The 16,691-nt window shown below is 48.4% G+C and overlaps 1 protein-coding gene across 2 annotated transcripts in view; it reads right to left on the reverse strand.

Moving 5' to 3' along the window:
- MAST1 (microtubule associated serine/threonine kinase 1) overlaps window positions 1-16,691 on the reverse strand; it is a 30,300-nt gene that overhangs the window by 8,266 nt on the left and 5,343 nt on the right. For both annotated transcript variants that reach the window (XM_038567133.1, XM_038567132.1), the window contains 11 exons: window positions 16,324-16,412; window positions 15,744-15,819; window positions 13,669-13,747; window positions 11,227-11,387; window positions 10,962-11,037; window positions 10,580-10,789; window positions 6,498-6,599; window positions 6,268-6,400; window positions 6,121-6,188; window positions 3,225-3,304; window positions 2,927-3,135 (listed from right to left, as the gene is read on the reverse strand). In XM_038567133.1, coding sequence (XP_038423061.1) covers window positions 2,927-3,135; window positions 3,225-3,304; window positions 6,121-6,188; window positions 6,268-6,400; window positions 6,498-6,599; window positions 10,580-10,789; window positions 10,962-11,037; window positions 11,227-11,387; window positions 13,669-13,747; window positions 15,744-15,819; window positions 16,324-16,412 — 1,283 coding nt within the window. The remainder of the gene's footprint in view (window positions 1-2,926; window positions 3,136-3,224; window positions 3,305-6,120; window positions 6,189-6,267; window positions 6,401-6,497; window positions 6,600-10,579; window positions 10,790-10,961; window positions 11,038-11,226; window positions 11,388-13,668; window positions 13,748-15,743; window positions 15,820-16,323; window positions 16,413-16,691) is intronic.

Genomic DNA, 16,691 nt, shown 5'->3' on the forward strand with positions numbered 1-16,691 from the left:
AAAGTATATGACTTAAAACTTGCACCATCACCTCCATATTGGTCTCCTTGCTTCTGCCCTCACTGCAGCAGCTAAATGGATATTCTCAAACATAAACCAGATCATATCAGCTCTGCTTAAAATCTTATAGATGATGTCTGTTGCACCTGGAGTGAAATCCAATGCCATTCAGGGTTCTGCAAGGCTCTGCATGCTCAACCCCATCACCTCTTCATCCTTATCTCCCCCTACTCTCCCTTTGGCTTGTTCACTTGGCTCCAGCTTTCTTGGCCTCTTCATTGCTCCTCCAAATCCAGACACCTTCTCACTTAAGAGACTTTGTGCTTGGATTTCCTCTTCCTTATGGTCCCCGATGCCATCCTTATATGTGAAATCACCTGGTCTCCTCTGGCTTGTTTATTGTCTGGCTACACAGACCACAATGTAACCTCCACGAGGGAGAGGAGTGTCTGTCTGGGTCCCAACTGTGTCACCAGGGCCTAGCACAGCATGTGGCATGAGGAAAACCACAAGGGGACATCTGTTGAGTGAACAGGTGGTTGACTAAAGGCTTGGGGCAGCATAGTGTGACTCCATAAGACAATGCATCTCTTAATAACCACAATATGTGTAACTGGAGCAATAGATAGAATTAGTATTTAGGTGATTATAAGCATGGATGAGTGGATAAACAGATGAAAAAAATATACATTGGTGGCTGCATGGATAGATAGTAAATAGCTACATGGATAAACTGATGGATAAATTGTGGACAAATGGAAGGAGGTAGCCAGTGAGTCATGATCCCAGAGTCCTAAAATGGAGCCCCTGTTGGGCTCCCTGCTCAGTGGAGAGCCTGCTTCTCCCTCTCCTCTCTACCTGTACTATTGCAGTTGCTATCTCTGTCTCTGTCTCTCTCAAATAAATAAAATATTTTTTTAAAAAATAAAGAGATAGCAAAATAGGATGAGAGGCTGCTAGAATAGTTGTAGATGGAGGAATAAAAATATGGATAGTAAATAGATGGATAGATGATGAGTTAATAAATAGATACATAGATACTGATGGATGGATAAGTGACGAGTAAATGGGTGAATAAATGGATGGGTAACTGCATGGCTAGATATATAAAAAGATGAATAGATGAAAATAGATGTGCAAGGTAAACAACTAACCCTACTATAGGGACTTCAGTTAATAATTATGTATTCAGGGGATCCCTGGGTGGCTCAGTGGTTTAACGCCTGCCTTCAGCCCAGGGTGTGATGCTGGAGTCCCGGGATCAGGTCCCACGTCGAGCTCCCTGCATGGAGACTGCTTCTCCCTTTGCCTATGTCTCTGCCTCTCTCTCTTTGTTTCTCATGAATAAATAAATAAAATCTTAAAAAATAATAATATTCATGTATCCAGGGATACCTGGGTGGCTCAGCAGTTGAGCGTCTGCCTTCAGCCCAGGGTGTGATCCTGGAGTACTGGGATCGAGTCCCACATCGGGCTCCCTGCATGGAGCCTGCTTCTCCCTATGCCTGTGTCTCTGCCTCTCTCTCTGTGTGTCTCTCATGAATAAATAAATAAAATATTTAAAAAATAATAATAATCATGTATCCATATTGGTTCAATTATAACAAATGTGCCACATGAACACAACATGTAAAGAATAAACTGTGAGGGGATCCCTGGGTGGCGCAGCGGTTTAGCGCCTGCCTTTGGCCCAGGGCGTGATCCTGGAGACCCGGGATCAAATCCCACGTCGGGCTCCCCGTGCATGGAGCCTGCTTCTCCCTCTGCCTGTGTCTCTGCCTCTCTCTCTGTGTGTCTCTCATGAATAAATAAATAAATTAATTAATTAATTAAAAAAAAAAAAGAATAAACTGTGAGGAAAGAGCATCTGTGGGAACTCAATGTGTCCAGTCAATTTTTCAGTAAATCTAAAATACTCTAAAAAATGAAGTCTAGGGCAGCCCCAGTGGCGCAGGGGTTTAGTGCCGCCTGCAGCCCGGGGTGTGATCCTGGAGACCCAGGATCGAGTCCCACATCAGGCTCGCTGCATGGAGCCTGCTTCTCCCTCTGCCTGTGTCTCTGCCTCTCTCTCTCTCTCTGTGTCTCTATGAATAAATAAATAAAATCTTTAAAAAATGAAGTATATTAATGTTTTAAGATGGATAACAGAGGGCAGCCCCGGTGGCGCAGCGGTTTAGCACCGCCTGCAGCCCAGGGCATGATCCTGGAGTCCCGGGATCGAGTCCCACATCCGGCTCCCTGCATGGAGCCTGCTTCTCCCTCTGCCTGTGTCTCTGCCTCTCTCTCTCTCTCTCTGCATCTCTATGAATAAATAAATATTAAAAAAAGATGGATAACAGATATGTAGATCGACAAAGAGATGGATAATTAAATTATTGGATGGATGGATAGATGGAAGGATGGATGATGGTTGGGTGGAGAGTGGGTGGATAGGTGAGTGGATGGGTAGATGGGTGGGTGGATGAATGGATAGGATGGGTGAGTGGATGGATGGATAGATGAGTGGGTGGATGGATGGATGGATGGATGGATGGATGGATGGATGGATGAATGGATAGATGAGTGGGTGGGTGGATGGATGGATGGATGGATGGATGGATAGATGGGTGGGTGGATGGATGGATGGAAAGAGTGGATGAATGGAGAGATGGTACATGGATGGATGGATGGATGGATGGAAAAACTGATAGATTAGCAAATGAACAGATGGAGGGAAGATGTACCTACATTAAATGAAATGAAAATAGATAAACCAACAGATGGGTAGATTATAAACAAATGTGATAGATAATCAATGACTGGATTATTAAATAGGCAGATAAACATACAGGTGGATAGGCAATATGGTGACTAGGGCTCAGGCCACTGAGCAACCATGAGCTGCATGCATCCCCCATCTTCCCTGCAGTCCTGCAGGCAGCCACACCTTCCACGTATTCCATGACCATGCAGAGGTGGCGCCGGGTCTCAAAGGAGCAGAACATGCCAACCACAAAGGGGTTCTCAGCAAAAGTGAGTATATCACGCTCCACAAAGGCCTGCTGGATCTGGTTCCGCAATATCAGGTTCTGTTTGTTGATCTTCTTCATTGCAAAGCGCTGTCTTGTATCGCGGTGCCGCACAAGGTAGACAGCACTGCAGGGGGAGAGAGCGAGGACCGGCCATCACCTCCGAGACACCCGGCCTCCGCCACCCTCCCCCCGCCAGAGCCCCGGGTGGCTCACCCGTAGGCACCATTGCTTATGAGCTTGATGGTCTCAAAGTCATTCTCTCCAGGTGGTTTTTTAGCCTTGGTGCTGCGGCCCTATAGGGAAAAATGGAGACCACCACCACCATCATCATAAGATTGCTATTCTTCTTATTCCATTTACATAGGAGGAATCAGAAGGACAGGGAGGGGAGGGGATGGAACCTTCATCCAAGTGCCACAGTGAGGGAGTACCAAAGTCAGGACTTGAACCCATACTGTCTGACTCTGAAGCCATATTCCTAACTTTTTTCCATTAGGAAAGAAGCCTACAAAATAATCACCTTAATGTATAAAGAGCTTCCAGAAATCAATAACAAAATGCCTAACAAACGAAGAAAAGATATAGGCAAGATATTTGGATTACAATTAGAGCTCTTAACCATATGAAAAGATGCTGAAACTTATATATAGTGGCAGAAGGGCAAATTAAGACTACCTCAAGATACAATTTTTCACCTAGCAAATTGGCAAAAAAATCCAAAAGGGTAAACCTGTGGAGGAACAGGTACTTCTATATCCCGCTATTGGTACAATCCTCATGGAAGGTACTTTGGCATATAAAATAATTACAAATGCATGTTCCCTTTGATCCAGTAATTGCATTTTTAATTGATGCCATAGATATGCTTGTGAAAAATGATGCATGCATATCTTGCTTATTGCAAGATTGGAAACAATCCATATGTTCATCTATAGGAAATTGGTTTAATAAACACATGAGCAGCATCTGTATGAAGGGATATCGTGTCACTGTTAAAAAGAATGAGGCATTTCTCAGTACATTGATTCAAAAGGGCCTCCAAAATATTTTATTAAGGAGGGGGGAGCAAGGAACAATATGTACTGTATGTTTTTGTGGCAAAATGGAGCTATCTAATCATATCTGGGGAGGTGCTCAGTAGCACATAGACTAATAATATTTGGGGGGATATAGGCCAGTGGGGGACAAAATGGGGATAGGATATTTCACTGTATACCTTTTTTGAAAATTATGTTTCTTTTTCTTTAGGATGAAGAGATTCATTCCATAAATATCACACAAAAATGTGTGATATACTAAATTTGTATGCTCCTCTGAATGTAGCCTAAAAACATCTGGCACAAAAAATGATAGAACTACAGGAAGAAACTGCTCGAAACAAGGATTTTACACATATTTCTCAGAAACTATCAGATTAATCAGGCAAAAAAAATAGAAAAAAGAATAGGGAGATGGAAGATTTGAATCACTCAATTAACAAGTTTGATTGAATGGCATACGTAGAATCCTATAAATAACAATTAAAGATAAATACCTTTTTAGAGTTTTTAGAGTTTTGAGTGATGTCATTCCATTACCTATTCAAAAAATTAAACAAATGGCATGGGTAGTGAGATTCTTTTAAAAAAAAAAAATATATATATATATATACAGAGAGAGAGAGAGAGAGAGGAAAGATGTGTGTGTATAGGTGTGAGAATTCATAGATACAATTTGAAACAAAGGTTACAAATTCAAGTGCCTTCAGGGGCCAGGCAGGCCAGGTGGGGGCATGGATGACTGGGAGGCAGGTACCCCTTATCATAGAGCAGCCCCCACTTACTGCCAGCTGGTTCTATGATGGTGTTAACAGAACCTCTGGTTTTTCAAGAGAAGGCTCAAACCCAGATTTTGAGTCAAAATCTTCTCTGTAATCTTCTCTGTTCTATATTTTGCTTCAAATTTAAAAAAAAAAAAACACGTGAGTGGCCAGTACTAGACATGGGGAACATCTGTCAAAGTGTGGCTGGCCTAAGAGGTGGGATTACGGCAATTTTCACTGTGCTGAGCTATTAACACAGAGAGACATCCAACCTACTCAAAACCCATGCAGGGCTCCCCACAATTACCATACGACCAGCAATTTTGCTCCTGAGTATATACTCAAAAGAACTGGAACAGCTGTCCAAACACTTGTACACAAATGTTCAAAGCAGCACTATTCATACAATGGCCAAAAGGTAAAAACAACCCAAATGTCTATCAATGGACAATGCACAAATATGGTGGATGCCTACAGTGGAATATTATTATTCAGCCATAAAAATGAACAAAGTACTGATCTGTGTTACAACATGGATGTACCTTTTTTTTTTAACATGGATGAACCTTGAAAATGTTATGCCAGACAAAAAAGGCCACAGAGTAAAAGTGAATTTATATGAAATACCCAGAAATGTATATAAAATATACATTTACGTGAAATATGAAATTTATATAAAATAACCAGAATTGACAGATCTATAGAGTCAGAATGCAGATTAGTGGTTGCCAGGGGCTGGGGAGGGGAGGGTGAGTGAGGAGTACCTGCCTAATGGGTACATGGTTTTTTGGGGGGGTAATGAAAATGTTCCAGAACTAGATAGAGGTGATAGCCGCCCAACACTGTAAATGTATTAAAACCCAGTGAGTTTTTTAATTTTAAAATGGTTAAAATGGGGACACCTGCGTGGCTCAGTGGTTGAGCATCTGCCCTCTGCTCAGGGTGTGATCCTGGGTCTGGGGATCCAGTCCCACGTCGGGATCCCTGCATGGAGCCTGCTTCTCCCTCTGCCTGTGTCTCTGCCTCTCTCTCTCTCTCTCTCTCTGTCTCTCTGTCTCTCTCATGAATAAATAAATAAAATCTTTTAAAAAAAATTTTAATGGTATGTTTTCTGTACCATGTGTGCATGGGTGTGTCTTATGCGTATTTCACCATGAAAAAAAAAAGCCGATGGAGGAACAGCTGTTATTATCGACCCATTTCACAGATGGGGAAACTGAGGCTTGGAGCAGGGACCAAGAGATCCACCCAAACTGAGGGCAGAGAGCCCTCAGGAGGTGAGCCCTCGGCGGGACCCGGGGGCCTTACCTCGGAGAGGTCGTCCTGCTCGGGCGTGTTGGAGCCCCCGCTGTCCTGCTCTTCCAGGTGCACCACGTCTAGGAAGGGACGGAGAGTGAGCAGAGGCTGGGGACCCGGCGGGTGCAGCCACAGCCCCCGGCGCCCACCGGCCAGCACCTGGGAAGGGGTCCCGGGTGAGGCCCAGCTGGCGGATGATGTAGCGCGGGATGTCGGTCTTGACAAGGTGACCTTCCTTGGCGTGGCCCTCCGCCGCCTCCAGCAAGTGGTAAAACTCCTCGGGGTTGAATTCCTGAGGCAGGGCAGGGGCGGGCTGGCAGCGGGCTCCAACACCCCCACACCCCCACCCCCACCCCCACCCCCACCCCCGCCCAGGCCCGGGCCCTCACCAGGCACTCCAGCAGCCTCGCGGGGCGCGAGATGATGATGAGCAGCTTCTTGACCAGCTGGGTGACGAAGGCTACCTCCATGCTCTCGGAGCGCTCATAGGCCTGGGGGGGCGGACGCAGTGAGGGGGGTTCACCCGGCCTGCTTCAGCCAGGCCCCTCTCCCGACCCACCGGGTGCACACTGCTGCTGCTGTTGCATTTTACAGGTGAGAAAACTGAGGCCCCAGCAACGTGGTAAAAATAATGATAATGGGGGCGCCTGGGAGGCTCAGTCAGTTGAGCTTGGGACTCTTGGTTTGGGCTTTTGGGCTCAGGTCCCAATCTCATGGGTCTTGAGATAGAGCCCCATGTCCTGCTACACCCTCACTGGGAGTCTGCTTGAGGATTCTCTCCCTTTGCCCCTCTGCCCCCGCATGCTCGTGGTCTCTCTGTCTCTAGACAGAGAATAAATAATGAATAAATATTCATTATAAATGAATAATGAATAAATAATAAATGAATCTAAAAAATAATAAATATATAAATAAATAATATGAATCTAAATAACAAATAAATGAATAAATAAATGAATAAATGAATGAATTAAATAAATAATAAAAATTTATTAATTAATAAATAATGAGTCTAAAAATAAATAATAAATAAATAAATGAATAATAATAAATAAATGAATCTAAAAAAAAAAACCATGATGCAGTATTTGAAAAAATAATGCAAAAGATCTATGATAAGCAAAATAACAAATTTTATTTTTTTTTAATATTTTTTTCTTTATTTATTTATGATAGTCACACAGAGAGAGAGAGAGAGAGAGGCAGAGACACAGGCAGAGGGAGAAGCAGGCTCCATGCACCGGGAGCCCGACGTGGGATTCGATCCCGGGTCTCCAGGATCGCGCCCTGGGCCAAAGGCAGGCGCCAAACCACTGTGCCACCCAGGGATCCCCAAAATAACAAATTTTAAATAAAAATAGGATCCAGGGCAGCCCGGGTGGCTCAGCAGATTACTGGGATCAAGTGCCGCATCTGGCTCCCTGCATGGAGCCTGCTTCTCCTTCTGTCTGTGTCTCTGCCTCTCTGTGTCTCTCATGAATAAATGAATAAAATCTTAAAAAAAAACACAAAGCTTTCCTTCCTCTTAAAAAAATAAAATATTTGAAATAATGTTAAGTTTTAATATACCTACTTTTCAAATTTTTCAATAATTAATGTTCTGAGGGGAGAAAAAAATCACTTGCCTCCTCCTAGTGCCAAACTGATGCCTACTATTTATCTTCTGACTCTTCCTATTAGAATGTCAGCTTCCTGAGGGCAGAGATTTTGTTTGTTTTATTTCCAGGTAATTCTCCAGCTTCTAGATCAGCCCCAGAATAGGTGCTTAAGTAATATTTGTGGAATTAATGAATGAGCACATTCCCTTTTTATAGCAGAAAGAATGAGGCACAGAGAGGTTAAGTGACTTGGCAAAGGCTGCAGAGGAAATAAGTGATGAGCTAAATATGAATCTAGGCCATTTGAAGTCTGTGCCCTCAACTCCTATGAACCTCGGGAAAGAATCCAGACTCAAACCAGATTTGATGCTAAAACCCATAATGACACCAATGTACTGCCCTTCAGGTCTGAGTGGAAGCCCATAGACCAAAGCTCCATTTCTGGTCCTTGTGCCCATATCTGATTTCATTTCCTCATGACAGCAGTCACTTGGCTTCCGTGCTCCTGGAATTTCCCAGACTCCCTTCTCACCTCAGGCTGTGCACCCTGCTCGGCACACATTCCCCCCAGCGTTTCTCATACCTTTCAATTCCTCATTATTTTTGTCCCAATTTTAATGTCACCTCTTCCGGGGAGGCCTCCTGGGCATTACAGGGAAGCCCCTGACCCTCGGTCTGATTGCCCTGTTCTATTTGCTTCACAGCCCTAAGCATCAGATGAAATCATGGAATTCTTTGATTTGTCTGTTTCCCTGTTTCCTATCCAACTCCCACATTGAAATATCAGCCCCAGGGGCACCTGGATGACTCAGTTAGTTCAGCATCTGTCTTCAGCTCAGATTATGATCTCAGGGTTCTGGGATGGAGCCCCATGTTGGGAGGGTCCCTGCTCAGCAGGAGTCTGCTTATCCCTCTGCCCTTCTCCCAGTTCATGCTCTCTCTCTAATAAATAAATAAAATCTTTGGGATGTCTGGGTGGTTCAGTGGTTGAGTGTCTGCCTTCAGCCCAGGGTGTGATCCTGGAGTCCCGGGATCGAGTCCCACATTGGGCTCCCTGCATGGAGCCTGCTTCTCTCACTGCCTATGTCTCTGCCTCTCTCTCTGTCTGTGTCTCTCGTGAATAAATAAATAAATAAAATATAAAATCTAAAATAAATAAATAAAATCTAAAATCTAAAATCTAAAATAAATAAATAAATAAATAAAATCTTTTTTTAAGATTTATTTATTTATTTATTTATTTATTTATTTATTCATGAGAGAATGAGAGAGAGAGAGAGAGAGAGAGAGGCAGAGACACAGGCAGAGGGAGAAGCAGGCTCCATGCCGGAGCCCAACGTGGGCCTTGATCCGGGGACTCCAGGATAACGCCCTGGGCCAAAGGCAGGCGCCAAACCGTTGAGCCACCCAGGGATCCCCAATAAAATCTTTTTTTTTTAAAGGAATATCAGCCCCAAGGGGGCACCTCAATGGCTTAGTCAGTTAAGCATTGGACTCTTGATTTCATTTTGGTTCATGTCATGATCTCCCTGCGAAGAGCCTGCTTCTCCTTGGCCTATGTCTCTGCATCTCTGTGTCTCTCATGAATAAATAAATTAAATCTTAAAAAAAAAAGAGAGAGAGAGAGACCGTCAAGGAGGACTGTGCAGCTGGAGCAGAGTAAATGATGGGGAGAGTGAAGAGTTGGCTTGTCCCTCTCCCTCTGCTCCTCCCCCTACTCTCTCCCTAAAATAGATAAATATAATTTATTTTTATTTTTTAAAAATAGTTTATTTATTTATTCATGAGGCACACACACAGAGAGAGGCAGAGACATAGGCAGAGGCAGAAGCAGGCTCCATGGGGAGCCCGACGTGGGACTCGATCCCAGATCTCCAGGATCAGGCCCTGAGCAGAAGACAGATGCTACAGGGGCTGCCCAATAAATGCAATTAAAAAAAAAAAAAAAGAGGGGCACCTGAGTGACTCAGTTGGTTAAGCCGTGGACTCTTGATTTCGGTTCAGGGCACGATCTATCTCTGAGTCCTGAGATCGAGCCCAGCTTGGGGCTCCCTTCTCAGCTGGGAGTCTGCTTCAGATTCTCTCTTGCCCTCTCCCTGTGCCCTTCCCTCCACTCTCTCCCTTGTGCTCTCTCTCTCTTTCTCTCTCTTTTTTTCTCTCTCTTTCTCAAATAAATAAATAAAATATTTAAAAAAGAGAGAGAGAGTGAGAGAAAAAAAAAAATCAGCCCCAAGAGAGCAGGAATATTTCTCTGGTTTGTTCACTGCTAGGTTGTCAATGCCCCAGCACACAGTAGTGGGTTAATAAATGCTGTCCAATACTCTGGTTTCTCTTCAGATCGTATAAATCTTTCGCCCCTTAATAAATGCTGTCCATTATCATTGAATTGAATGGGAACATTATCTTGTTTACTTTCATTCACTCATCCATTTAACCAAAATTTATTGATCACCTACTGTGTGCTGGACACCGTGCCAGACACCAGCGATGCAACAGTGAGCAAACAGACAACCTCATCATCCACCTGTGGGGCTGACATTTGAGCAAGTGACACAAGAAATAAGATAAACAAAAATATACCACGTGAGGGATGGTGTGAAGGGTGGGGAGTTTGAGCAGAGGTTGACATTTTAAATAAGGAATTCTAGAGGCCCCCCTGAGAAGGTGACATTGGAGGAAAGGCCTGAAGGAGGGGAGGGTGGTTAAATCCCTGCCGCCCCCATCAGACCTAGACGAGGACCACGGCCTTCTCTTGGGGACCACGTCTTTCTTGCCCACCCCTGAAATCCCAGCTCCGCACCAGCGCCTGGCACGCGGCAGGCGCCGTCTACACGGAGGTGGGGTGGGTGAGGCCAGCCTCCCCGTGCACTCACGTCCTGCAGCAGCTTCTCCAGGTTCTCCTGCAGTTCGTAGAAGTAGACGGTGGTGATGAGCCCATCGCGGGACTTGGTCAGGCAGTCCCGGGCCAGCTCGATGATCTGGTGGTGGATGAAGCTGAGCACGCCGTCGGCCAGCGGCAGCACGCTGTCAGGTTCGTAGGCGCGGGCGAAGTCGCGCAGCTTCTCCTCCATCTGCGCGGTGGCCTGCGGGAGGGACAGAGGCGGGGCGGGGGTGCCGGCGCGGGGCTGCGCCCGGGGGCTGTGGCCGCCAGGAGCCTGCGCTGCGCACGCCGGCCACCAGGGGGCGCGCGGAGCTAAGGCGAGCGAGGGCTCCCGCCGCCCGGCCTCCCAGCGGCCGCCCCCCGCCCCGCCTCACCTTCGGGAACCTCTCCTTGTAGACATGGTTCATCATCACGATCTCGTTGTCGTAGGAAGAGGGGGAGCGCCCGGGGCTGCGGGGAGAGAAGCCCATCCCGTCCGGCCCCCTGCCTCCGAAAGCAGCCAGGCATCGCATCTCCTCATCCCCCCCAACCCCGGTAAAACCTCACCCAACGTGTTGCAACCCATTTAATCCCGCGGACAGGGGTCTCGCAGTACACAGCCCCCCCCCCCCCCCATCATCAGCTTGGGTTTCTGCCCACCTGAGGCTCCGCGAGCGAGGCCGCACGGCGGGAGAGCGGCGGCCACCATCCTCGTCAGTGATGCTCTCGGTGCTGCCGAAGTGTTTGGAGAGGAAGTGGAGCTCATCCACGGTGGGCTGGTAGGGCAGCTGGTGCAGGCGCTCCTGGGAGGAGCAGGAAGACTGGGGGGAGGAGCGGGGCCGGGGTCAGAGCCACCGCGGTCCCCCCACATGTCGCGACCCTGGGCTGGGACTCCTGGGGCGGATGGGCCACTGGGCATGGTCGGGATCAGGACCTGGTCTATGATCCTTGGATCCCAGGGTCCAGGTTGGGACTCCTGGAGACAGACAGGGGGACAGGGACAGACACGGATGAGAACTGTGACGCTCACAGATGTGGCCAGTGGGAACCTGTTAAAACCTGAGTCGAGTCACATCCCTCCTCTGTTCAGAACCCTCCATGGCTTCCACCTTACTCGGGGTGGACACTGAAGTCCTTCCCAAGACCCACAACATCCTGCAACATCTGGTCCTGTCTCCCTGCCATCACCTCCTCTCACTCTCCCTATCATTTACTCTGCTCCAGCTGCACAGTTCTCCTTGATGGTCTTTTTTTTTTTTTTTTAAGATTTTATTTATTTATTCATGAGAGACACAGAGATGCAGAGACATAGGCCAAGGGAGAAGCAGGCTCCTCGCAGGGAGCCCAATGCAGGACTCGATCCTAAGTCTTGAGGCAAAGGCAAATACTCAACCTTTGTGCCACCCAGGCATCCCTCCTTGATGGTCTTTGAACAAGCCTGTTCAAGGCAAGGCACACCCTGCCTCAGGGTCTTTGCACTGACTGCTTCCTCTGTCCAGAGCATATCTAGCACAGATCACTCCTTCACACTTTTGCTTAAATGCCACCCCTCTGGGTGACCCTCATCCCTCTGAACACACATCCATCACTCCCTATCCCTGCCCTATCTTATGTCTTCTTGCTGTATTTATCTCCTGAATTACTGTATCTTTATTACTAATTTTTATTGCTGTCTGCTCCTGAGGGAAGTATCTGGACTCTGCTGGGTCCCTAGTCGGGGCCTGGCATGCATAAACATAGACCTACAGATATCGGAGGGGGGAAACAAGGATATCCACTTGATTCTTCAAGCAGAAGGACCTTTTGAAACATTACATCACTCATTCCCCACCCCATCAGTATCTATTAAACTGATTTTTTCAATGCACATAACCTATGATCTACAGAACCACAATTTCAAATAGTTCAAACTGGAATTTTTAACTTAATTTGATATAAAGCAAAAAAGCTTCTGTATGGCTTCCCACCACATTTAGAATAAGATCCACTTTCCTGTCCTGGCTGAGAAGCCCCAGTATGAGCAAAGGCACTGCCTGCCTCACCCTCGTTCCTCCACTTCCAACTCAAAGCTCCAGCCACTCAAAGCTATTTAAAAAAGAGAGAGAGAGGGATCCCTGGGTGGCGCAGCGGTTTGGCGCCTGCCCTTGGCCCAGGGCGCGATCCTGGAGACCCGGGATCGAATCCCACATCGGGCTCCCGGTGCATGGAGCCTGCTTCTCCCTCTGCCTGTGTCTCTGCCTCTCTCTCTCTCTGTATGACTATCATAAATAAATAAAAAATATAAAAAAAAAGAGTTAAAAAAGAGAGAGAGAGAGCTATTTTCAACTTCCCAAATTCAACAAGTTCTCTATTGCCTCTGGGAGTTTGCACATGCTGTTCCCTCATCCCCTTTCTAAAACACCCTTCCTTTCCTTCTTCCACCAAACTCCTGCTGATCTTTTGTCATGGCTTCAATTCCACCTCTTCCAGGTAGCCTTCCTTGACCACCCACCCCCAAACTGAATCAGATCCTGCCTATACTACTATCACCTCACCTGGTGCTATTCCCATAACAGCTCCACCTGCCCTATGTTATAAATGTATTCTTACTGGTCTGTATCCCCTCATGAGAGCCTCATCAATCCTTGGATTCTGGCCCAGCTGATAGAGCCCACCCACCATATGACAGTCACATAAATATCTGCTGAGCATCATACCAATGGATGGGTGATGAGTGAACCAGAGACACAGGTAGAAAAAGGGCAGGTGGAGAGAGAGAGACTTTGGGTATTGCAGTGGTGGAGTAAATGTGCCCTGGATGAAGGGCATGCTGACCTTGGCCAGCTGAGACCCTTGGGCAAGTAGCTCAACACATGAGCCTTCATATCTTTATCTGTAAAATAAGTCGCTGATGAGAAGCACCCCCAAGAAGATATGTTGAGGGTGGAGAACAGGGCTTTTGAGGGGACCTGTAATGCCAATAGATGGATGAGTGACACCTTGGAAAACAAGAGAAACCCCAAACTCTCCTTAAGGCCAGCCCAACTACTGGCCTGGGTTGTGGGCCTTCAGGTGGGAGGGCCCCCCTGCAGCTCCCACCCACTCGCCCACCTGCCAACTCACCGAGACGGTGGAGCTGGGTGTGTTCGTGCCATAGCCAGATGAAGGAAGCGAAGCCAGAGACCAACGGCGTCCATCCGCCCTGGAACCCAGCCAAGATGCTCAGAGGCTGCTAGGCCCCACTGGTCCTCCCACTCCTCAGGGTGTGATACAACCCACTGGCCACCACAAGGGTAGGGGATGGGGGATATATCTGTGCTCTTAGATTCCAAAAGGCTCTCAGAGCCAAGGGGGTAAAAAGGAAGTCTTCCAGCCAGGCACCAGGGACCTAGAGCAAAGATCAGTCTCCTCTGCTCCTTGTGATGATCCTCCTCTCCTGTCATCCCCACACCAAACAAGCCTCCAAAGTGAACCCCAAGGTGGACCAGAGAAAGCCCACTCAGGGAAGTCAGTCCAGAGGAATCCCAATAGTTGCCCCCCATGAGAAAGCTCTCAGAGTGATACTACTTGAGTCTTCTCAGAGGAGAAAGGCCCCTCCCTCAAACACACACATACACACATGCTGACACACATTCCAGGTTGGCACATTCACACTCACATAGACATGATCACTCTCAAGGCCACACCCACTAGTGTTATTGAGACTAGTATAGTCAAGTTCACAAACTGGCAGTCACACACATTCACACATGACTCCTCAACACAAACACACATTCACTGTCACATACATGGACCTAAATATCACACTTCCCTACACTAACACCCAATCACACATGCAAAACCAGATGTGCACTCACGTATAAACATACACTTAGAGACTCAGTACTCACACTCTGACACAAAGACACACACTCCCTCACACACATTCTACACTTCTGCATTCACACAGACACATTCAAGAACCCTCATGCATGCAGTCACACATTCGAACTCCCACACAGCCACACATTCATTCACACTCCCACCAGATTGCACACTCACATGGAGACATTTGTGGGAGGGCACGCTCCCTCACATACTCACACACATTTACAAATGTGCAGGTACACACACACGGTCACACTTGCACACTGATGCACACCCCCATGGACACGAGTGTAGGCACAGGCTGCCTCATCTTTTCACAGTCTCACAAACTCACACATCCACATTAGCACACGGGTTGCACATCACAGGGATACACACTTCCGTGCACTAGACTCGTCCCTCATCCCTCCCTCCAGGGAGTGCCTCCCACCCCAGGTGACCGCATCAGGTCCCATCTCAGAGCCATTTTCTAGCTCTCTATTGTCCTCAGCTGAATTCCACAGCCAAAGGGGTCTTTCCCCCACCCACTCCAGGGAGTCATCCTCTGTCCCCACAGTCCTGTGTGAGTCCCACACGACAGCCTTCACCAGCCTTTGCGGTGATCCAGGGTTTTTTTTTTTTTTTTTTTTGGCGTGCCACCCTAATTCAACTCCGAAGACAGAGACAGGGTGTCATTCACCCCCTTATACTCAGCTCCCAGATCAAAGCACGTGTTCAGGCAACGTTTTTAGAATGAGTAAAGTTCAAAGAAAAAGAAACCCGCCCAAACATCTTGGTGACTCCCAGAAGTTTCTCCAAAACACACTGGAGGAATCTCTCTGTCTCCCCCAATTTCGCCAAAGGCCCCAAGAAAATTCATTAACGACACCCCCAGACACCCCCAAAGACCCCCGTAGGTAAACCTGAGATTCCTCCACTTGGGCCCTCGAGAAACAGCCCTAGGTGCCCTTCCCCTTGGAGACCAAGAGTCCCTCGGTGGGCATCGTGCAGGCTGCGCTTGCGCACCCCATCTCCGCTCCCAGAACTGTTGCTATGGAAACGCCCGGCCTGGAACTAGAGGCTAGGGAGACTGAGACCCTGGGCTCAGCGCGCAGGCGCTTTCGCTCCACCGCAAAGGAAGTCCCACTCCTCCGATTCCGGACGGGCGGTGGCCGCGCCTTCCCACAGACCCGCCCCCGAGGCCCGGCGCTTATTCCCGCTGCGGCGTCGGGGCACTCTGCGGGTCCCTCCGGCCCGGCTCAGGTGCAATTAGGAGGGGAGCAGATGGCGGCCAAGACGGCGGGTGGGCACCGGCCAGCCAGGGTTCTAGGGCCCTGGGGAGAGGGACTCACCTTCGGGAGGAGGCAAACGAGAAGTGGGCGGGGGTGTTGGGGGAGAAGTTGCGGGGGCTGTCCAGGGGACTGCTACCTGTGGCAGAAAGAGGGGCATCTTAAGGCTTGGGGTGGGGGCAATCCCACCTGGCCTTCCAATCCTCAAAGCAGGTGGCGAACAGCAACTCCTCCCCTCTTTAGTCTAGTCACACCCACGTAGGAGTGGACCACGCCCCCGTAGCTGTGCACACCGCCCCTCCCCCAAGATGTTTTGGTTACCGCGTCAGCCCAGCCCCCATCCAGGCCGATTCTGTCCTCATCAGAGATGGCCCCGCTTCTCAGGTATGGTTCCTCCCTTCGGCCTTATCCTCTTTTCAATCTAGCTCCCCTGGGCCTCCGCCCACCGATGCCAGTCCCTCAGCCGACTGACCACCGCCACACAAGGATGGTCCAGCCCTTTGCCCAATCCAGGTCCTCCTCTGTCCAGGCTCCTGCGGCATGGACACACCCCTCGCCTTGGCCCCGCCCCTCACCTGTGGTCACGCCCCCGACCCGTGGCCACACCTCCTCTAGTCTGGGCCACACCCACCACCTGTCTCACCCAGGTGTCCAGGCAGTGGGGAGTGGGGTCGCGGCAGCGTGGGCGAAGTGCTGGTCAGGATGAGGCTTTTCCGGTTACTGGTGCGGCAGCTGCGGGGAAGGCGAGGCAAGGGGACCAGGCCAGGCCACAGTCCAGTGAGTTTGTGAACCCAACCAGCCACCTTCCCGTCTCAGATCTCCACCTGTCTCCTATCTGTGTGTGCTTGGAGGTGCCCCCAGAGGATTGCTCGGAGGAGGAGGTGATAGAGATCTCAGCATGTGTGACCATGTGGGCACAGTTTCAGTCATAAAATAATAGACATGCTGTCTATGTGACACTACTGAGATACTGAATGTATGTGTGTGTTTGGGGGGCTCTGCATGACATTC

This window comes from Canis lupus, chromosome 20 (assembly GCF_011100685.1).
Source record: "Canis lupus familiaris isolate Mischka breed German Shepherd chromosome 20, alternate assembly UU_Cfam_GSD_1.0, whole genome shotgun sequence".
NCBI lineage: Eukaryota > Metazoa > Chordata > Mammalia > Carnivora > Canidae > Canis > Canis lupus.